The sequence below is a fragment of the Plodia interpunctella genome, chromosome Z (assembly GCF_027563975.2).
Source record: "Plodia interpunctella isolate USDA-ARS_2022_Savannah chromosome Z, ilPloInte3.2, whole genome shotgun sequence".
Classification (NCBI taxonomy): domain Eukaryota; kingdom Metazoa; phylum Arthropoda; class Insecta; order Lepidoptera; family Pyralidae; genus Plodia; species Plodia interpunctella.
Genome location: NC_071324.2, coordinates 9,198,593 through 9,223,645, shown reverse-complemented (window position 1 = coordinate 9,223,645; position 25,053 = coordinate 9,198,593). Strand labels below are relative to the sequence as shown.

The 25,053-nt window shown below is 35.9% G+C and overlaps 1 protein-coding gene across 8 annotated transcripts in view; it reads right to left on the bottom strand.

Moving 5' to 3' along the window:
- Positions 1–25,053, bottom strand: part of LOC128683005 (cyclic nucleotide-gated cation channel subunit A-like) — a 36,185-nt gene that overhangs the window by 4,951 nt on the left and 6,181 nt on the right. Inside the window, exons 2-5 of one of the 8 annotated variants that reach the window (XM_053768120.2) lie at positions 13,697–13,820; positions 11,234–11,432; positions 1,838–2,080; positions 464–623 (exon numbers count right to left, since the gene is read on the bottom strand). In XM_053768120.2, the coding sequence (XP_053624095.1) occupies positions 464–623; positions 1,838–2,080; positions 11,234–11,432; positions 13,697–13,794 (700 nt within the window). In that variant the 5' untranslated portion in view covers positions 13,795–13,820. Of the gene's footprint in view, positions 1–463; positions 624–1,837; positions 2,081–8,688; positions 9,047–11,233; positions 11,433–13,696; positions 13,821–25,053 lie in introns of those variants that run through there. The other 7 variants (XM_053768122.2, XM_053768121.2, XM_053768123.2 and 4 more) reach the window with 7 other exon arrangements.

Sequence of the window (25,053 nt, the reverse complement as noted above, 5' to 3'; positions counted from 1 at the left end):
TCTTCATAAATTAATTTAACCACAAAAACCGTTATTTAAACTTAATAAGGCACTGTAAATTTGGACGAAAAACAGATTTAGTTTAATTCGCTTTTCAAAGTGTGATTTTAGAATAAAAAAAAGGAAATTCGCTTGTGCAAGTCAGCCTAAATAGTGTACCTGGTTTAAACTAATTATATTAACTCTAATGAGAAGGCTGGACTCATTGTAAAATATGGATATTGGTTATAGGATAATTTACGCTAAAGCTGAAATAAATTTGCTACGAACATGACCCAATTAGGTACAAAATTTTGGCTTCCAAACGTCTTATGCATCTAATGTAAATTATATACTATTATAGTAGATTTGGAGAAAAATAAATCATGGTACCGTTTAGTCCCTTAGATTACGATACAGCTGTGTATAGGTGCAAGGAGAACAAAAATGAGAAATGTCAACTTCCACTAATCATAATACGAACCTTCGTGCACGTGCACGACCGTGTCGATGAGATAGATGGTGTCGCAGAGGTAGTCAAGCACGAACCACATCGGTGTGAGGTTGTCCAGCTCCCAGAACACCGCTCGACCAATCACGAAAACCACGTTGTAGAGGATGGCCAGCGAGACTACCGCCAGCCACTGTTTGAAGAATAAAATAGGGTCAATTTTCATCTTCTTTGATTGGTAATGGTCGTTACGGCGCGTCCATACCCATCTAAGGTAAATTGTCGTCTGTTATCTAAATAAGTAACTGACTTAATAAAATGTATAAGCCTATGTTACTCCTAAAGGTTTCGTCTGTCTCTGTGTAATTTCATCAAAATTGGTCTAGTAGTTTTCGAGTTTATTCGTTACAAACAAAGAAACAAAAAAATAATCTTTTCTCTTTATAAGTGTGGGCATGGAAGTATAGATTAGACAATTTTGTCATATAAAGCAATATTCTTCAATTTTTACGAGAAAGCCGCCAAGAATGATGAATTGTGATGTTGAGAAGCTTTTAAAAAATATTTCCGGGTCGTTAACATCAATCACAAAAGCTGGGGCATCGCTATAATTTGGTTTGGTTACATATCTACTTCATATATTTTTCTCACTAATGGAACTGCTTTGCGTTGGATATTCAACATGTATTTTTTCATAAAATGTTCGCAAATCTCTCCCGTGCACAAACGTGCTATCAGAAATTAAATGTAATTTCTTATTGTAGCTATTATTATTATTATTGTACATTTACTTCGGTAGTCGCCACTTGACTTTCGTGATTTGACTAACTAATTTGGTTTAAAATAAGATAACGATCTAGATAAAAACGAATTTAATTTTGAAGACGGACGGAAATAATACGCGTCATTTGTTATCTGACATTTTGTCTTTTCGTGGCACGAATACGTAATAGCAAGGCGAAATTATAAGTGCTAAATCTTGATGGAAATATAGCTGTTCCGTACAAACTTTCTTTTGGAATACGATGATGGCTTTTGTCAAAAATGTGCTTAGGAATAACCTTGAAAATTTAGAATTTATTAATATTAATTATTTAGAATTAGTAATTTCAAAGCCGATATATTATTTCTACATAATATTTCAACTATGAAATTGCTAATTCGTAATTATTTTCAAATTGAACTACTTACCTACCTACCTATTTCAAATTGAATAAGTATTGTATCTAATGCCGGCTTCACACTGTCACTGTTTGCCAAACGCTGTAGTTTGCCAAACTGTGGCGTTCCGGTATACATTGCTGGTTTTTCATCGCGGTAAATAAAAGCACTCGTACTAACTACGCAATTTGCGTCGGCATGTGTCGGAGTTCGGCGACAGTGTGGAGCTGGCGTAAAAAAACTTACATGATAATGTGCAGGAATCGTAGGATCGAATGCTAGCTTCAGGCCACATAGTAATTTGGACCTCTTCGCTTGGTACAGAGGTTCTTGCGGATCATTGAAGGTCTGAGCAGAGTATTTGTCCAGGAAGGCATCTGGAGGCTTGACCCGACGCTCGCCACTGATCCTGCAGCGAAGGTTTCGCGTCAGTCTCGCCAGGTGGCGTTGAAACCAGTTGGCGCCAGTGTTCGCCTCAGTCGTCGCCTGCTAACAATCAAAAATTCAGAATTCGGGAATAATTTATTTGAGCGGTAAAATCATGGAACGGACTCGAAATTTCCGGAGTGTTTTGTCCGGGTATGGTTATCTTATTATCTCAATTGTAGCAAACTAGGTAGGTCGTAAAAGGTGGATAAATACAATTTATTTCAGTTAATTAAAATTGCCTCATGGATAAGACTAGTTTACTAATTTTGTATATCCTAATTAAAAGTTTATTTGAACCATTTTTCTTCTTTTCTTATGTTATGGCTCGATCGTTCGCCAAAACAATGATTTTATTTGTAACTCTTTCTATTGTCTATTCGGACATAATTTATTCGGAAATTATATAAATTAAAATATATCTAATTCAAAAATTTTACAAGCATTTTGTCACATCAAATATTTTATGTTTAACATATATATTACAATCAAGGTAATAACAATTTAAATCATAAATCTATATCTCGAGAGAACAGATGAACACATTTCCACTTTTCCACCGAAATTTACATTGCACATTTCCACCGAAAATCCCATTTATTTTGCGATTTTGTATCTTCTATTGACAGCAACTGTATAATATATTTTAGGCAGTCACGTTCCATGTCTATTTACATATTTATTAAAGAATTTGGTATATGAATATGTGAATGACGCTTTTCCATACATAAAGGTTGGTAACCTCTTGTTCCGATTCCAACCTTTTATAAATGGCAGATTAATAAAAGTAGGTAGATACAATAATAAATTGTTTAAATATAAACCATTATAACTAAAAGGATGTCGTTCCAAAATTATGTCAACGAAATAAACAGGTAATGTTTTATTATATTAGTAACTAGATGTTGCCCGGACTTCGCTCTCGTGGGAATTTTGAGATAAAATATAGCCTATAGCAATCTTGGAATATGTAGCTTTCCAATGGTGAAAGAATTTTTGAAATCGGTTCGGTAGTTTCGTAGATTACCCGCCTCAAACATACAAACTCACCAACGCTTATCTCTTTTTAATAATAGTAGAGACGTATAGATAACTCGTTTATGACGGTTACATTAGGGGTTTTTATGCATGGATCAGAGGCGTACCTACAGCCGTATCTATATGGTATAATACTCTTTCACGCAAATCTACTCGAACAGATTTTAATGAAATTCGGTACGCAATAGAATATATCTGAATTGACACATAGGGTACTTTTACGAGATCGAAGCACCGGGGCGCAGCTAGTACTTAATAACAGACAGAATACGACGAAATTTGAAGAAATCTTGACGCATCTGCTTTTAAAATTCTATCGACATAGTAACATCATTCATTAAATCTACATTTTCTATTAATCAACGTCTGAACCACATTGTTTTCTCTTGTGTACAGAAACACAGAAACACATTGTTAAGTACGTTTATTTAAACTTGCCTTCAGATAATCTGAACCGCTTCAACGTCCATCCCGTTTCATGAAATCACACATCAATTAATAATTGATTAATAACTATGTACCAATCACTAAACGATACGTGTCTTTCCCATATCATTTTACAGTCTGTGAGCGAGCGATGATCCATGAATTTTAAACAGCCTATGCCAAGTGTCTCATTGAAACATATTGGTATCGCTTTATTAGGAAGCGAAAGGTTAAATTTCACAATGCAGCGCTATCAATGTCATATTAGTATGATTTATTGAAGGATCTCCGTTTTATTCTATGCATTCTCGGCCTGCATGTAATGAGGCCCCAAAGCCTGAAGTGAACTTTGAATGCATTAAGACCTCTCTGACAATAATACAATAATAACCTAGAAAACAATACACATAAACTATATTATGATCGAAGCATCCTTACCGATAGAACCATACACTATAACAGACCTGACATTGTACTACAAGATAAACTAAATAAAACTACATACCTTATAGACATAGCAGTACCGAATACGCATAATCTCACAAAAACTATTACAGAAAAAATTCACAAATACACAGACCTAAAAGATGAAATATATAGGATATGGAATCAAGATAAAGTTTTCATAGTTCCCATTGTATTGTCCACAACTGGTGTCATTCCTAAGCATTTGCATAATTCCCTCAAGCTACTCAATCTCAAACCCCTTACATATATTAATATGCAGAAAGCAGCAATTCTTAATACCTGTCGAATAGTTAGGAAGTTTATGGACTCTACAGACACTGACACCTACAACATAAATACCAACGACACACGGACTGATCCCCTTAATCTACCCTAAAAATGATAGCCACTTGGTCATGGCCCGTGTCTATCATTAGAATGCCAGCCTCGGCTGAGAGCTTAAGTGATAAAAAAAAAATATAATAATAATAATATAGACTGTCATATTTTTGTAAAAATCTAATTATATCATGTGAGGTTATTATACTACTTTGTTTGCCCCTCTTTCTTTTTTTTTCGAGTGTGATATTGCTAACAGTTGTGTCAATTATATTTAAGTCACCTAAAAGCACAATAGGCCCTCCAATACTGTGATCGGAGGTGAAAGTTTGTATGAGAAACATACATTCTATGATCGGAACCGCGGGCAACAGCTGATAGCGGGCGCAGCGTCTCAGCGTTCAGCGTCAGAAATGAGAGAGAAATTTCATAATAGAGCTAGTATTTGTTGAAAATAAATTGATATGTATTTAAAATAAAAAAATTAAATATGATGAAAATGTAAGTCCAATTGAAATATTCCATCTGTACTGTTGAGATAAACGAAAACTATGTTCATCGACTTACGACTCTGTAAACCTCGTAGGCACAAAGACGGGATTTCGTGATTCTACGTTAGATTTTACCTAATTAAAAACAACAACAAGCGAACAACGCTCGACTTGTTTTCGTAGACCGTAAGAATCGTAGAACATGCTACGAATTGCTACGAATTCTTATATTTCGTAGCACGATATTATTTTGCACTATATTGACGCACTGTAGCACTTTATGATCTTTTGAATCGAGAAGCAAATATGAACAGAAACATCTAGAAGATTCGTGTGTTATGTAAAAAAAATCATTTTTAAATTCCCAAGAAGGGTCGACGTCAGGCAAGCGGCCGGTTGTAAAATCACAGCCGAATCTTCAAAATTTTAACGGTATTTTTTACGCTGACCCCAGGCTTCGCGGATTCACAACCCCGAACGCAGCCGGGAATACGCAGAGATGAGAGAAACTGTATCAAAATAAAACGTATATATGCCATGGAGTGGCTCTATTCTAGGACCTTCTTCGAGTCGATCATTCTAATTGCTACAACAAATTTAATCAAATTATTTTGAACAAATATTTATAGCCAATTAATTGTGCTCTTGATTAAGTCTTCCAAGTTGCAAGAATCTGGGCAATATCGATGATCATATCAATGAGAACCTGCAGCGTTAAAAATAACAGGCAATTAAAATGCAAAAGCATACAATGACATAAGAATCGTTTGTTATCGGCTGTGCGTATTAGACCTGAGTATCAAGCGTCCGAATACGCTGGGTGTATGGAAAGTGTCTCATTAGTGCACTGCTGCGAGATCGAAAACATACATACATACATACATAGGGCAAACAGAAATGGAGACGCACACATATGTATCGAGATACATAGGTGCCCTGAGCCATGCCCCATTACTAAGTCGCGTTCCTTCGTTTTGACGTCCGTAGACAGAGAACGCAGAAATTGTATGAAATATTGACGTACGTCAACGTACGTCTGTCTGCTAATATGAAAAATGTCTAAAGTTAAATGTCTAATGTCTAATGTGAAAATATATTCCAGGTCTAATCGTGTATATAAGAACACGAAACACACTGAAATGTTTGCGTATTTGTTTACGGCTTGTAGTTTCGTCATAGAATAGGTCACTCCATAACCTTCCATGGTGACCTGAAACGAATAAAAAGTCTTCACAGTTTGACAGGTAATAACAACATTCCCAAAGACAGCTGACTACACAGGCAGGTTTTAAGATCTTTAAATTTTTGTTTGAGCTTCGCCGCATTGAAAACATGCGAGAATATGTGACAGAGTAATATAACAAACAAACATATTGTTTGATATTTTTTACAATTTAATCTAACCATGAGCTCAGAACCTCACTCGTACTGTACAGCCAACACCACACCGACCAACTCAAAGTCATCGCAAATTCGTTGTTATTCTGAGGACATTAGGGATCCGTGACATGCTATTGTCTGAATGAAAGCATGAGACGTACTTAATTAAATTTACAAAACAAGATCGTATCAAAGGACGATGGAGAGCCCCGTGGGATTGGCAGGGTTCAAGGTCATTCGCTCCCGCGTGTTTTGTATACATTATACTTACTGTCGATGCGAACATTCCCTTGCCGATATAACTAATTATCTAAATAATTATCCAGAAATACTCATCGATCTACTGATCCAAAAAAGTACTGGCTTAGTGTCGTCAATGATGACCATGTGTAGTGGAAGAAAAACGTAGAAAAGCGGATCCTGAACTCCAATGCTTATTAGCTGAAGAAGAAACTACGATGAAGTGAGAAACTCATTTATAGTATATTTATTTACAAATACCTGTGTATTTGTAAAAGGTGTTGTACAGTCAGCAGATTATCTTGCCTATAAAATTAATTGCAAAACGCTGCAACATAAAAATATATACAGATGCGAACATTCCGATCAGTGCGAATTGATACGCAGTCGACTGTACACCTCTCCCTCCTCGCATCGTATGTTCATGGCTGTGGGTCGGGATGCATATGTGACACAATTCCTATTCCTATGCATAGTTTTCCGCCATTGCGATCTATGCATTTGAGCGGCAGAGCATACGACGGTACACAGTGCTAGCAAAATTTAATGAGTGTACCGTACTGCGAATTAGAGCGAATGGTAACGACGCGAGTATCACTTATGATCCATTTAGAGCACTGGCCAAATCTTATTCTAAGAATAATTTAGAATGGACTACTCCTTGTGCATCAATTTGAATATTCCAGGACAAATATTCTAACGCTAATAACCCAATAACCCAACGCAAAATAGGTCAACATTGTTTAAACCAATTTGTACCATAAAAGTTGTTATTAGGTACTAGGTATATTGGAGGCAATAAAATGAACGTCGATCCAAAGACATTTAATTTCCGAAGGCAATTAAATGTCACGATAATTACCATCCACACTTTGTTAAGATTAAGAAAGGATGGAAAACTTTCAAAGCAGTCCTGACTGCTTGAATGAACCTGAGCCCTGGCCAGGTTTAGGAAGAACAATTTTTGCTAGTTTAAAGCAGTTAATCTTCCAATGTGATGCGATCCTCCTAATTTCATAACCATTTATGATATACCTATAAGGTTCGTTCTAAAGATTTATCCATTTTAATTGTGTGTACTTACCTATTTCTACAAAAAGAAATGATTTAATCTAATCTGTCTTTGAATGGACTATGGAAAAGTGAAATTCTAGTAAACCAACTAACTAAAATTCTTTTCTGCATGTTCCCGTTTTCATTCAGGGCTGTGAAGCAGCGAAGCCCTGGGTCGGCGTACAAATACCCTTAAAACTTAGAACATTCGGCTGTGATTTTACAACCGGCCGCCTGCCTGACGTCAACCCTCCTTGGGAATATTATTGTTGCCAATCAGAAGCCTACGCTTTGTGTTCCTTAGTCGCTCCGTAGGATATCTACGGGAATGCCTATTCTAGAGCGGAACCACACGCCACACAATATTTTTAACGCTACGGAATTTTCCAAAAGATCTTACGTTCGTGCAATATTACGAAGATATTGTCACGCCTGCTTCCCATTAGGATACCAGTCACTGTTATGGTGACGTTAACTCTGAGCTGCGTAGGAAAACGCAAAGTACGCATTTTATAACGTTAGCGGCGCTTCGTTAAAGCTAAATGGTGCAACCCACCCTGAATTAGAAAATAAATAAATTTAATGTCCTCTCTCAGTAGGTAGCTGTGTGCTTTTCTATCTCTTTCCTCTCGGGTTCGCTGAGATTTCTGTAGGAAAAAACAGTTTTCCACATATTCAATGTATTTTATTTTCTAAGTACATCAATTTCTTCATAAATAATATTGTAACACATGTCGTTTTATCGCATTAAAACTTTATTTTTTAACTCCCTAGTGAACAATTGAATTAGTGATCATCAATAAAATGACGAATGATGACATTATACGACACAATATAATTACATTTTGCCACAAAACGCCGCAGGGAAACAACAATACCGTTTGTAATAATTAAACTACACTTGTTTTCAAACGAGAACCTAATTAACTCAGTAGATCATTATGTTTTCAATAAGAAAGAAATAACACACTGTTTCTCTTTTAGGAAGTCGTGTAAATATACTTAACGTACCCACGTAAATTGCCAAGTGTACAAAGAAACTCATCATAATATGCAATGTGTATTGGAGTAGGTGGATAAAATTCTTTTATTTTGAGTTGTAATAGGATCGTAATTTTCATTGTTACATTAAGACGCTTGGATGGGCGGGCGGAGTCATTGATCATTGCCTGAGTTAAATAGCGTTGTGTAGCATTTTCGCTAGATTAGAAATTAATAATACTGTGCAATTCGGACGAAACTAGAAGTGAAACTCACCGGTGCTATGCCACCCACGCTGTTCAAGCCGATCTTAGGAATAGTATACACTGGGCTCATGTTGTCCTTGCAGCCGCTCCAGCCACAAGACACTCTTATTTCACTGCGACGACTCCTGTCCATCACAGAGTCTTCAATACAAATGGAGTCATTACCTCAAATAGAGATCGCTATCAACGTAATTGATATAAGGCACGACACCGAGTATAGACTCCAATTAAAGGAATTTAGTTACCACTAATAGTTATGAGTGAGGCAATTAAAATGACTAAGGTTCTACGTCCGCAGGTTGTTGAGTCGGGAAGGAAATGAACGATTGGTTGGAATTTGTTGGTTGGCCGGTGCGTGCTCAAGGCAGCGAAACTAAACAATGACAGCGAGGAGTGGAGCCGCGCAACAGGCGGCGTCGGAGGGCCATCCGTGACGACCCTGCCGTAAAACATTGACAGTAAAGAAATACACCAAAACGGTGTTCTGATCTGCGAGTGAGATGAGTACCTACGTGCGTGTACACATCAATCAGGGTAGGCGTAAACCTTATCTGTTCTACATTTAAAAAAAAAAAAAGTGCTAATATAAATTTATTTTCGTTAACACGAGTTTATGAATGTTTACAATCTGAAGTTAAAAATAAAATTTATCCTACATGCTTCACCGTCTATGGGTCGGAAAATTGATCCACCCAAGATGTTTTTTCATTTTCGAAATTAAGAAAGTAAAAAATACATGTGTCCTATTTAATATATAAATGCGTTTTTCTGAGGATATATGTGTGTATGATTTTTATTCTTTCACGCAAAATCTACGGGACGGATTGCTGTGAAATTTGGTACACTGATAGAAAGCACTTTTTATCCCGATATTTCACACGATAGCAAAGCCGCGGGGCGCAGCTAGTTCTGTATTTTTAGTCTAAACTAAAAATATAATAATCCCAGATAATGACCTATATAAGTTTTTTTTCTGCAAGTTACATATTTAGTTGAATACATGTCTCTGATTGAACTTTACTTTTGAACGCTCGTCAGTTTGTGGACATAGCCCCATAAATACTGATTGCCACCAACGGTCACTGTTCAACCTAATATGTCTAATTGCCACTTTCAAAGTTAATGCATTAACTTGATCATTTTCCAATGCTTCATCGCCATTAACCGGATATTTGTAATCAAAACGTTTTAGTTGAATTAAGGTGAAGTTAAACGGATGTAATTGAAAACAAAAAAAATATTAATTAAATAGAACTAATAACAAAATACTGGCCAAGTGCGAGTCGGATTCACCAATATAAGGTTCCGTATTATATATATTTTGTTATTATAGCGGCATATTATAGCGGCGGTAATTTGAAGCGGTGGTGGTGTAATGGTTAAGACGCTCGCCTGTGAGACGGAAGGTCTCGGCTTCGAATCCTATTCATGCCGCACGAGTTTGTACATTAATCTGACTCATTCCCGGGAAGAAAAACATCATAAGGACACCTGCACTCTGGTCGATTATCATGTGAAATGGAGAAGGCAATGGCAAACCAATCCATTAATATTGCCAAGTCGTTGGACTTGTTTCATTCCACGTAACGATCACGACTCTCGGCCAAGAAGAATCCGACTATGAAAAAGACCACCCTAAAAATCAATGAAGATAACTATAAATACCACAACTTTCACGGCGGCTGGTAGAAATCATATGCATACCGTGTTCGCTAAAAGGGTTCAAATCCAAACCCTAATCGCATCAATATACACACTGTACGGTACAATATGTTCATCATTTCAGAATTTTTCCCAGACGAGACGACGCGCTACCACCCCTTTTTAGATGTAATAAGTTCATTGAGATAATCTCTAAATACTGTCTACATATTTGAATCCGATCTACATGCGAAATGCCATCATATCGAGTGTGTTATTGCAAACACTGGTTTCACCTAATGCCATCCTACATGACTTTTACGGTTACCCCGCCATCTAGTGGCGGGTAGTCCGGTTTCCTCACGATTTTTTCCTTTACCTGAAGCATGTGGTGGAAATGCCGTACCGTCTTCATACATTAGCGATGATCTCCGTTTCTTTCAGAGTTGAAAATTGCTATAAGCGGTCGTAAATCGATTCTTATTTGCCTCATTAAGAAAGCTTATGCTCGTTAGGTAGATATTCAAAGGGTAAAGTGGTATAATACACGTGTATGATTCTAGGAGTTCTTTGGATTCTTATTTCCAAGGATTCAATTTCATTTGTAGGTATTTGCAATCAGAAGTATTTCATACGTCACGTCAACATAGGTATATGTTGACGTCCGTTGACGGATCAACGCAGAATAACACAGAAATTGTTCCGATGTACGTCGCCACACATACATGTCAAAACAACGGAGCCTCAACGTGCTGCGTGGTCGCAACGGAGCAATCGGGCCAAGCTCTTTGCACATAACTCGCTCCTTCTCTCGTCTCTTCTAACAAAAAAAAATCTGTGGTTTGGATTTCTAAGGGTAACGATCACAGACATCAGAATTGTATTATGGTATACTTTAATTAGCGCTAACTGACCTCTTCAAAAGGTTCGATGCCTTCCTCCATCTGGTTCCTGTACTCGTTTTGCACGTTCAACGCGGACGAGGTCTGCGGCAGAGACTGGTTGGCGTAGTACCGGGAGCTACAGCTGGTTTCCCTTGTGTTCAGCCCTGACGGGCCGGGGGTAGCTCGCGGAGCCGTGGACACCGCGAATACCTTGCCATCTCGGTACCTGCTGACAATAAAGTGCATTTTATGAATTCAGGAGAAAATTATGTCGGAATATACTGGTTTCATAAGAAGCAGATGCTTTTGGGCTAATTTGACCATAAAGGTTTTGGGTACACGACTATACAGTGGATAGAAGACGATGAATGGAAGCCGCTTTTAATTATATACGCACTAAAGTCGAAAAACGAAAATTATCGTACAGTAATTTTTATTCAAAAGTTAAGTAAGTATATGTTCTTAGATCTCATAGTGCAGTATTAAACCAACTTTCTATTAGGCCATAAACGAGCGAATTTGTGATCAATAATGAAAATGTTATGTAACTAATGTTTTATGTAGATTCGACATCGACATCCCTGTTTTAATACCTAGATTTCATAAATACGATTACTGTGAAGGATAGAAGAGGCGCAATATAAAATGCGAAAGTGCTTGAAAATTCACAAAAGAGTTATGAAATACGCGGCGAGCGGACGCTTAGTGTGAACAACACATTGACACTCCTTTGTATAAAACGCGCCATCCGTTCCGACAAGGGTACAGTTATATTGCAACTTGCATATAACCTACTACATGCAAATGAAAACTCGTGTACAAATGAATAACATTACTTGTTTTTATTTAGTTCCACCTGACCCGTTGTCTGCAATCAAATCTTGCTATTTCGATTTCTCATACTTCCAGTTGATAACTACTATGTACATAGTTGAAATTTCCCAAGTCGCTTCAGTTTCCATGACAAGCATATATGTGACGGTGCAACCCCGGTCGGCCCTAAACGAGGGAACTTTTCAACCGTTTACAGCACGAACATGGGATTTTTGTCAGGCGTTGAATGCTATAAGATCTCTGACGACAATAAAAGTTTTTGTAATAAAGTTTAATCCCAAAAACGAATAAGTTAGGGAATATACCAAAACAATATTACTTTATTGAACGAAACAATAAACACACCGCGTACGCGCAAGCAGCATAACTTTATATGATTTCGACTGTACCTTATTTGACGCTCACCTCATCTACTGAGGCGCGTTGTTTGTTTTAGAATTAGAATAATGACTGCGGCCAAGTTTAATATTTACTTTCGACTTGAACCTTAATTAGTCACATAAGTCGTTTATAAGAAGTCGAACGCTTATTAGGGTGATTTTCAACCAGAGATGCTTCGAATTTGTGTCACGTGCTACGAAGTTATTCTCTTACCAAGTAACCTACATGCCAAATTTCAGCTTCCTACGCCCAGTAGTTTCGGCTGTACATTATCTGTCAGTCAGTCAGTTAGTCAGTCACTCAGTAACGGAAGAGTTTTATGTATATTGATGATTATTATTCAGCTGTCGATGTTGTACGAGACGATTAATGGATACACAATTGGTTGCTGACAAACAACAATTTTGGCTTGTTTTTCCCGTCGTAGAATAGGATAATTCCATATTCTGTTGTGTCATACGAGGCAACAACAACATTCTCAAAGAGTGTTGAATTTAGGCATACGACTCATTAAAAAATAGCTGAATCTTCGAAATGTATTTGTTTCCACCTACCATTGCTTTGGGGCATCGCAGCCAACAATGAAAATGGAACACGCGAGGATGAAAGAGAGAAATGTCTTTTTAAATGTCCTTTTATTAATTCAACATTTTGAAGAACAATGTATCTACTCGTCGTTAGAGTTATATCCATCTCTCTCTCTCTCTTCAGCCATCGTTATGTACGACATCACTTGCTTATAAATGTTGTAAAACATTGTACTATGGCGAGCAACATTTCTTGTTCAATGATGAGAACTTAGGGACAGGGCTGGAGCTGATTTGAAGGCAGGTCACGGCGGCGCCCTTCGAATTATGATGTTTACTTTATCCACTTATCAAACATCGATGTGTTAGAAATCTTGCTTGCGAGGTTAGGTTTCAATAGCCGCTTGAATTTTAATAAATATTCGCCTTTGGATTTCGGAAGTAAAAATATGAAATCAACAGTGTAGGTACTGCTTTTGAGCGGTGGTAGTCCAGTGGTTAAGACGTCCGACCGTGACCGAAAGGTCCCAGGTTCAAATTTTTCCAGTACCAAGTGAGTTTTTCTATCCATCTGATTCATGATCATCACCTTTGGATAAACATTATTGTAGAATATAATAGAAAATTGTATATTTGCCACCAATAATGCACCGACATGTAAATATTAATGTTAATATACAAACTCACTTAAATGATTTAGCATTTCTGTTATTTCTAAAAGCTGATATCAAAAGTGTAGAAAAAATATTACGTGTACAAATGATCGTCGGCTGCGTTGGCTGTGGCGTCCCGCTTCTGAATCGAGTGACGGGAATCCCCGCGCGTGGCCGCGATGATGTATGCCCACATGGTCACCTCGCCCGCCAATCATCGGGCTGAAAGAAATACACATTATTTGTATAAAGCCTATGGCGTGTGGTTCTCGCCTTAATATATCACAGCAAACACCTCCAGCTCCAGCACAGCACCTCAAACCATCCAGATTCATAGTAAACTCGTCACTATTACCGCGGCCTAAAGATGCAAGGTAGCTTAACATGCAGTCGACTGTACAAAGCGAGGCTTGACAGCGGATAATCAATAACAGCATTCTCAAAGAGGATTGATGATAGGGAGGCGGCCGGTCGTAATATCACAGCCGACTCTTAGTTTATTTCAAAGCGCACGAGCTTGGAGGCGGTTAACCAATAATTAAATCGCATTCTCTGATGACAGACAGGCTATATTATATAGAGGTAAGCGTTTGTTAGTTTGTATGTTAGAGGCGGGTAACTCCGAAACTACCGAACCGATTTAAAAAAATATATCACCATTACGAAGGTACATTATCTAAAATTGCTATACTTAGACTATATTTTAACTCAAAATTCCCGCAGACCGAGGTCCCGGGCAACATCTAGTTATTTAAATCCTATATTACACAAATTAGGTTTTTTTTATCCATTGTAAATATTCGTTAGAAGTTAATCTACACAATTAATACACCTCATTAGAAATGTGTACGGGACAAACCACGGAACATTACACAATGGTACGAGTTCCTAATTTGTAAGCGTAGAAGGACAGCGGTCAAAAATATATGAGGTACTGTCCGCACAACCGTGGTCGATTCTATCAGTATGAGTACTCGAAATAGAGAACATTTAAAATGCTAAATTAAGTATAACCTTTGCGAATTTATAAATTACTACAAATGATCTACAAAGAGAAAAAAGAAAATTGTGCTGGCAATTGTTTTCTTCAAATTGTTCATCAAATCGTAAGAAAATTACAATTAATCGTCTTATGATTTCATTATAGTATCGAAACTTTTAAACGTAACTAGGTGTAGTTTTTGAACTAGCCTCATCAAAATGATATATATCATAACTAACTGCGCCCGGGGCTTCGCTCCCATGGAAATATTGAAATTATAAGTACCAAATTTCATAACAATCGGTCCAGTACATTTTGCGTGAAAGACTAACAAACATACATACACACACACACATATATACGTATACATACATAGTGAATAAATATATACATAAATACATACTTACATACATCCTTACAAACTTTCGCATTTATAATATTAGCAAGATTACTGTTTGTAACTATTTTAGTGTACGAAAATAAGAAGGTACACAGATTTAAATTAATACATATACAACTGCAGACTTATCCCATATAGAGATAGATTTCTTACACTCACCCTGTACTGTGCTCAATTTAGTGACAAATTATTCAATATTATTTCACTTTACACGTGTCATTAAAATTACCTGTTATCTCATCATATTCCATTATAATAGTGTATTTTTTACATTATTTCCCAAGAAAATAATTAGAATAGTCAGAAAGTGAAGAGCCATAGTTATTACAACATAAAACATTGTCCTCGACAATATTTTCCGGCACACTTTATATTCGCCGCTCGTGCTAGAGATGGGGGCTTTGCCTGTTTGTATCGATTAACACGTAAAGCCCTATTTTACTGTGTTGCAGTTTATGGCACCATCGATGTCTAAGGACATGGTCTTGGTATTCGTATGGAGACGACATGATATCCCGAAAAAAGATACATTTTAAGAGATTAATAGAATATAATTAAATAAATAAAAATTATCTCTATTTTTTGTGTTATTAATCATTGGACTGAGTTTTTCCTAAAGAAAAATACTCAAGTGTAGTGAAGAAATTAGATTTTTATAAGCACTAAGTTAGCTATTCATCTCAGATGATGATAAAGTGAAATTATCATAAAGTATTAGTCACTGATAAAATACTTCTACTTCGACGACTTCGCACGCTTTCTCATACATCGTACTCGTCAAGAAAATGCACATTCCTTATCAGTTTTTCACGCCCAGTAGACAACTGACTGTCAGTTGTCAGTCATTTTCTATATTGATTTAATTTTTTTTTTATTGATTTATCTACCTCTTTCTGCCATACAAAATTCGAACTTGAAATAAGTATAAATCAGTACTTAGATATTTAGTCTGCTCTATTATTTATAGTTCTGTGGGCATTTATTTGGTGACATGACAGTCAGGTCAAGAGTTCAAGAGTGGCTGTTGTCATTAATACTACTGAAATAAAATAAAATGGGCTAAATTACACAAGTGTTCGTGATGTATCTCTTAGCAGAAGGGACAAGCCCAAGAAGTGCTGTCTTGATGTAGTCATGTATGACATGCGTGCCAATAATCAGATAAGTCAGGATGCCAAAAACCCCGGGACGTGGTGTGGAAAAAGTATGAAAGAGATCTCTTAGTTCCGACACTCCACAACGGCGGGAGAAACCAGGATACCGCTCAACAGTATACTGTTGAGTCTCTCATTCTCATTCATGGTTTCTCCGTTCTGTTCAGTGATCAGTAGAGTACTGAACATACCCCCTATTTATCCCCCTTTTTTTTCTCCTATAGATTTATGGCAACCTCACACGATACAATATGATATGCAGGTTATAGTATAGGCTGTGGTGACCATTTTCCATCAGGTGAGCCGCATATCCGTTTGCTTGCTCAGTAGTATAAAAAGTACATACTAAAAGCCGCCCGTCCCGACTTCGCTCGGGTAAAACATAATAAATTATATACTTGTACCTTCCTCAGGAATCATACTATCTATTGGTGAAAACCACATGAAAATCCGTGCAGTAATTTTTGAGTTTATCGCGAACAGACAGACGCGGCAGAGGACTTTGTTTATATATATTTGTTATTATCTCATGTAATTAGTGTAAAACCTACAAATAGTTTGCCATATATATGAGGCACAAATAAAATGTTTTTTTTTTATTCTAAAATTTGCTCTCTAGTTTTGATTAATATTTTAAATATTTTTTACACGGCATTTTATTTAGGCACTTTTACTAACTACTTTTAAAAAGGCCTCTTAAGGTGTTTTTTCATTTGTTTATCTCACAGATACAAAACTTTATGTAATCCATATAAACAAAACATTTTTTTGCGGAATTACTCTTATTACTGAGCATTTCAAAAAAGCCGAACAAAAGAGCAAACATAATATCTAAAAGTACCCACTTATTATAATAGGTACATGGACAAATAAAATATCAGTACTGAGTACCAACGACAAATAACTGGGATATTGAGATGATATGGAGCTATAAAGGCCAACCAACAGATTGATATGATTAACTAAAGACCTATACATGAAATGTCTAGCTACTACAAAGCGGAAGGCCTTGGCTCGGAAAACGTAGTTAGCTAATAAATAATAATAAATCGACAACACTCAACGGCCCACACTTAGCGCTAAGCATGTATCGCTTATCTGACGGACCAGGTAGTTTCATATACCCGTTCCGAAATAGGCTATTTTTTTCAAACCAAGTAATTTGGGGATCCAAATTACTTTTTGGGTGAAAGATTGTATGAAAATCACTTTTGTTTCCAATACACGGGGGCGAAGGTGCGGGCTAGTCTTGTTTAATTGTTTCGGCTACACCTCGACGTGCGCCTACATTTAGGTTTAGCCTAATATACTCTAAAGATTGATTGAATTTTCCATCTGTTTGAAGGTGGAATTAACAAAATTAATCATGTACTTTATACAAAGATCGCGGTGTCTGCATAATTTCTCTCTATGATGTCTAGAGAGACTTACTTATACCGTGTGAAAATAAACTTGTTTTTTAATTAACTGTCTGCTTTCTTTGTAAACAATGAGTTAATTACAAGAATGATAGACTAAACAAAAACAAAAATTTTGTAATATAACTAATATTAGAAATGAGAAAGTAAGTTTGTTACCTCTTCCACGCATTATCTACTCAATTAATCTTCTTGAAATTTCGCATATTTATAATTAAGTGTAATGGAAAATAACATGGGGTTTACACCTTTCATTCCGGAAAAACTATTCTACCCGTGGTATTTGCGAAAACCTACATTCACTGAGTGAATGTCAAATAAATCGACAAATAAATACCTATATTGACGACCTCGGTGACGCAGTGGTGAACTGCTTGCTTCTGAACCGAGAGGTTCAGAGGTTCCCGGATTGGCAAATGATCTTTTTCCGATTGAACCGGGTCTTGGAGGATTATCTATATATGTATTTGTTATAAAATATAGTATCGTTGAGTTAGATATCCCGTAACACAAGTCTAGAACTTACTTTGGGCCTAGCTCAATCTGTGTAATTTGTACAAATATATTTACATTTATTGAGTGAATTTCAAATAAATCGACAAAATTTGGCAGGAAGGAAGATTATGGATATAAGTCAGCTGAGAAAGGAATTTTGGAAATTCTATCTCTACGGGGGTGAACTAGGGGCAACTTGGTCATTTTGCGTCATTAAAATTTGAATTTAGTATCCGAACTACTCAAATCTAACAGATATTCATAAAATGGGGATGGGCGACATGCCTTTTATCCCAAAAACGCGCATTGACGTGGGATTTGCAATTTAAACGACTATGTCAATGCATAAGTATTTAAAATTTCAGTACTACAAAAATCAGTAGATGGCGCTGAGTGTATTTTGAAATGCGAAATCTGTTTCCGTTGTATTATTGTCTTCGAAACCGACTAAGAGCCATGCCTCATTTTTCAGTCGCGCTCCGACGTGATCCGTTGTTTTCTGTAGGTTCCGACAATGACGTGCGTTGAATGACGCACATCGAAACTTCATACATTTTGAGCGTTGTCTGTTGAGAGACGTCAAAGTGACGGAGTGCGACTGAGCAATTAGCTCTTAAAACAAAAAGGACTGAAAATGAGAAAGTATACGTTCGTTGTTTATATAGATACGTTATAAACGCATCTGCAATAAAATAAATAAATAAATAAATATTCTTTAAAACAAATTACTGAAATAAAATTAATTTTTTCGATCTCAATTAATATTCTACTATAAATATGAAAGTGATCATATGAAGTTGATCAACTGACATTAGTGAAATATTGCAAGGAATTTATATATAGTACCTTTCAACCCATACAATACACTATCTCCGTGGGAAACTGACGCAGCCGAGGCCGCGGGTAAAAAGCTAGTATTAGTATAATTTTGATGTGAAGGCCTAATTTCAGAATACATTGTAAATAGTATGTAATGTGAATTATGCTATGTGAATTAAATATTACGTCTACGATTATTATAGTAACGAAATGAACTATTGCATGAACCCATATTAGCATAGAGAATCCGTCAAAGTGATTGAGGTGTCAGTCTACTAACTAGGAAAGTTCCCTTTTCTGTCTCGAGGGATCTTTGTCACATATAACTTAGTGGAAGTATATATTACTGCTAAGTAACATGTTATAAGTAAACTAGAAACTTATGTAATGGAAGGATTATTTGTGTAATAAATGATGAGTATTTCTCAGAAATGAATGACGAATTTTTCGGCAATCTTTTGCGTACCTTATACAAGCATAGTGAGCAAATTTGTCTCTAGTAATACATAATATCTACACATAATTTTGAGCTTGCCTTTGCTCAAAATTATGCAGCAATTTAATTTTAGTTTTATGACTCATGTCATCATCATCATCATAAGACATAGGACACAGAAGACATAAGACTCAAATTAAAGGCAGACAGTGGTCAATGCAAACCCGAGACATGCTGGTTTGATGTCGTCAAGGATGATATGCGCGCCATTGCTCTGACAACTATGGTGCCGACGACCATGCGAAGTGGAGACGAAAAAATAGGAAAGCGGACTTTGGGCTCCGACGTTCAATGACTAGGGAAAACACCGGGAAATCGAACAGGTAAGAGAGAGAGTGATCAATGTTTTGCAAAATGGGCGAAAGGCATTCCATTGTGTTTCCCAGAAAGTGGCCGACGTTGCAGAGGAAGACTATAGTGCTGGTACGCTATCAGCACATAGATAAGGCCTACTACGTTCACATATATTTACGTGTTATTAATAAAATAAAATATTAAATAAATAAATAAAAATATGTCTGAGGAAGGAAATGTAGCAGATCTATTGATGCTGAAACCGCGCGCGATGTCCTTTCTAAATCGATGCATTCTAGCAGAGATAAGTTATGCACTATATAAATTGCATTTTAACAAGACCAATAACACTAAATCTATCCTTTTTAACATCACCTTTCTAAATCTAGTATTCTAGGAACAATTATATGGGAGACTATTACCAAACAACATAACTTAAATAAAAAAAGAACTTTCAAAATTCAGTTCATTGCGGGGTCCAAGTATCACAAAATATATGTAGATTATTCTTGATCCTTGCGGGGCTAAAAATAAAAAGCATCGGATCACGTACCAGTGGCATTAAAATGTTCTGGTAAAGATCGCCTAAAAGGTTCATTTAATATTCCCTTCAAATCCAAAAGTGGTAACCAATATTAACTAGTATATTTTTATTAGACTTCTATATACGAGTATCTTTTATAAACAAAGTCCTCTGCCGCGTCTGGCTGTCTGTTCGCGATAAACTCAAAAACTACTTTCATGCGGCTTTCACCAATAGATAGTGTGATTCTTAAGCAAGTTTAGGTCTCTAATTTATTATGCTTTTAACCAAGCAAAGCCAGGACGGGACGCTAGTTAAATAATATAAATAAGTACCCAATTAAAGTAAACATCAAAGTAAAGTTTCATTAGTTAAGTTTGTACAGTCATTTTTATACATTATCTACGTGCCAAGCAAAATAAACACGTGGTTTTACTAACTAGGAAAACATCTAATCGCTAGCGTTAGCCGCGGCTTCGCCCGCGTGAATTACCTCCCCAAAATAAAGAACCGAAGTAAAATTTCTATCAATATTTTATGGCTAACTTCCCCGTATACCAGGAAACTGCAGGACTCCCGTAGCGTAACCAAATTCAGTTATCGCAATTAGCACTATAATTGGCAGCTGCGGTTAGATGAGTCAGTTCGTTTGACAGAGGACTATTTTTCGTTCGGGTGGTTATGTCAAATCAAATCACTGTACGTAAAGTACATACATTATCAGTGGGTAAAATTTATTATGTTAATTTATTTTAAAAAATTAATATGCGTAGACAGGTCGTTCGGGCTTGCCCTTCACACGAACGTATATTGCGACTACACAAAATCTGTTCAAATTAAGCTAAGGTTCCCAATAAAGCTTTATGTAACGCGTACGCGTTCTCGTATTACACATCTTGTACATTTTTATATGGGATGCGTTCGCGATTACTGTATCAAATTATAACAAACACGTCACGTATCCAGTGACAATTCGATATAATAAACGCACACGCATCCGCAGTCAACGTTTAGCGCCCAAACCCAAAAATTTCACAGAAAAAACATACCTATCAATACAAGCCCAATTTCAATTATCATACCTTATCTCTGTCACTGCGGACGTAAAATATATCAATGCTAAATCAAAAGTACAGTTATGGTACGTTTATTATCAAGATCACTCTTATCAACTATTGCTTGGTCAAAATCAATGCGATAATCTGACCGCGTTCGGTTCTGCCTGACCTGTTGATGGTTAAAATTTTATAGAAACTTTTGTTAATGAATAAATTAAGATAAATTCTAGGTAACTGTACCTATCGCCAACCACCTCGCAGTAGAAAGCTGACATCATTAAGAAAGATTGATCATCGAGTTTTTAAATATATTTATAATAAGTAGGTACTTATACATAAAAATGTAAATATATAATGTACATGATTGAATATCTTCGTTATTCAAACAACTATAGGGCCTCTATAGAGTACACAAAAATCAACAATACTTTTTTCAAAAATTTTTGCTTGACTGTGTCTATACTTATGTGTGTAAGCGTTTCACGCAATATCTACTAAACGGGTCTGAATGAAATTTGGCACAGAGAAATATACTACCCGACGGAAATTCTATCCAGAAGGGAAGAACTAAAGGGGGCCAGTTTGTATGAAACTTGAAATTGTTTTAAGGAAGACGCATTAAATTTTAAATTCATGTAACTGTAATCTTAAATACATGTAACTATGATCTTAGAAAACAATAAAAGCCTAATAAGCCTACTGAAAAACAAAATAATTTTTAACATAAAAGAACATTACCTAAAAGAAACTTATAATTAGGTAGTACCTATTAAAATACGAGTTTTATTCTTATAATTCAGTTGTAACAAAATAACTGACATGTTTTATAAATTTACTAGCGACCCGTTTCGGCTTCGGAGGGGCTAACCAATCACAGTGCACCATTGTGAAGCAACGACAACCACACCGCGATGTGCTTAGTTCGCTGCGTCTTAATTCGAATCGATTCGATAGTGAGAAGTGAGAAGTGAAATGGAACCTCGGGTTTTTAGTCGTTTAGCACCACAATCAACACACACAAAACAATAAACATAATACACCTAAACCTTCCTCAGAAATCACACTATCTATTAAAAAACCCACATTACTGTTATGTAGTTTCAAAGATCTATCATTCACAGGGACAGATAAAGTCGTATTGATATAATATTACTAATTTAGAAATAATAAAATAATAAATACTATAAATTAGTATAGACCGCTGCGGCCGCGCTGTCATTACGATCCGTCAATTTTCTTGAGGAAGGAATAATTTACAAAATCATTCTTAAAATCTACATCACCACAATACCGGTTAATTATTTCTAAAGTCAGATAGTAAAACTAATTCTTGTCTTTGTAAACATTTGAAAAATTGTAATGATAGCGCGACCGCCGCGGTCGAAACGATCTGAGAAACACCCTTTATTTAAAAGTTCAAATATCTATCAAGCTAACCTATATTGTATTTGTATTAATAAATTATTATTTGGACTAACTTTGAACCGACTAACTTAAGGAACGATCTTGTTAACTATCTACTTTATTTTTGTTTATTTATCTGACTTTTCCTTCTCGAAAACTTTTTCTATATTTAGAAGAAGCTCTTTTCTTATTTATAAGATGCCCGGCTCATTAGTGTGACCAATGAGCTCGCAATAAAAGTTGCTTAATTGAAAATTATTGACAAAACCACGTTTCAATGCTGTCTAATTATAGAAATACCATAACAGGTATTCGTGATCTGTCTGTAAAAAATATTTTTTTAATTCACCATTTTTATGAGTGTTATTTTGCAGTCTGAAATATATTTATTTTCGCACATTATACTTCTTGTACTTGACTATTGGACAAAATTTATATATACATATATAAATTTATATATAGTTACAATAGTATATTCTATGCTTATTTAGTTAATATGTTACATGTAGTACAATGCAAGTGACGTTTGTGTATAAAAGATTGTGGAATTAGCTTAGATTGGTGAATGTAGAAATGAATTTTAAATCACAGTGGACCCTAGACGATCAATTAGGTATAATGAACAAAAAGCGGCCAAGTGGGAGTCGGACTCGCCCATGAAGGGTTCCGTAGCAGCAAGTAATATAACATAGATGGCGGTTTACGATTTATGATGTATAAAAAACTACTTACTAGATCTCTTACAAACCAATTTTCGGTGGAAGTTAACATAGTAATGTACATCATATATTTTTTTTATAATTCTCTTATTTTAGAAGTTACACATTTTACCACTTTGGAAGTGTTTCTCGCGCAAACTATTCAGTTTAGAAAAAAAAATATATTAGAAACCTCAATATCATTTTTAAAGACTTATCCATAGAAAACCCACACGTATGGGTTTGATAAAAAAAATTTAGTTTCAGTTCTAACTATGGGGTCCCCCAAAATTTACTGTTTTTTTTTCTATTTTTGTGTAAAATCCTAATGCGATTCACGGAATACATTTACTTACCAAGTTTCAACAGTATAGTCCTTATAGTTTCGGAAAAAAATGAACCCTAAAAAGGATATCTAGTCCGCTGAACGAGTCGCTGGGCTGAATAAGTCTAACAGAAAATAAACTTTTCAATTTGTTCAAGTATTATTTTCATTCATTCATGATTGCGCATTTTTAACGAACTATCATTGCTTATAAGTAGATAAACAAACCCAGTATTGTCAGCCAAGAAGACACGTGTCCTCATTTATTTTCTACTCTTTATAGACAGTCTGTAATTGACCGTTTACAGAAAGCCACCCGTTTACAGAAATTCACCCGTTTACAGATAGTACGAAATAAACAAACTGTCGGCATTTTCTACGATATTCGGCTTGCCGGGTGAGATTCCGGTCAGCTGAATACAAATCCAGAATAAAATGATGTATGGTATAATATCCGAAAGGGATTTATCATATTTTCTTCTTTACTTTTAAGAAGTACTAACTACGATGAATATATTTCTATCATCCAGTAAGACTAATCATATTGTATTTATTATAGATCTCACCCCAAAGTTTCTCCTACTGAATTATAGAAATATTGTCATCGAAGTTAGCTTGTTAAAAAAAAGTACTTAATGCATTACTTAATGCAAAAACCACATCTACACACACAAGTTTTTAAAATAAAAAGTTCCTGTGATTTTAGTTGTAGTACTATTTTTCACTAGGTGTATTTTCATATTTGTTTTTTTTTTCAACCTCAAAACATGCAAATATGTTTTTAGATTTACAATGTGTACCTATCGTAGACAATGAATATAATTAATTTCAAATAATATACCTTCCAAGAGGACATAATTATGATGTTATTAATTCCATCCCACGTAAGGTTGATCGTGCATCGATTAAAGTGACTTTAATTTATTCTGTAATTACGAGACGTCTGTCTAGACGCGCCCTAACATTCGCTTGGGGAGTCTCGACTTTGATTGATTAGAGGAACATTCAAATCAATTTCTTTTCTTGATGACCTTAGTTATGAAGCGGATAAAGAAAAGAGAAGGAATAGACGATGTGCAAAATATTGTCACTTATACAAATTTTTGACAAACACCCAAAACAAGCTAATGAATACATTAAATAAATAAGACCTAACAGGAGCGTGGACATCCGGCAGCTAGATGGGTCGATGGTGTAAAGGAAATTGCTGGCAACAACTGGGTAAGAATGCCCCAGGACAGAGATGGTTGGCATAGACGGAAGGAGGTCTATGTCCACCAGTGGGTCACGGAGGACTGAAGATGATGATGATGAAATAAAAGCTAAGAAGTTTTTGATGAAGCATCAGACAAAGTTCATATAATGTGTATTATACATTACAAAATACAT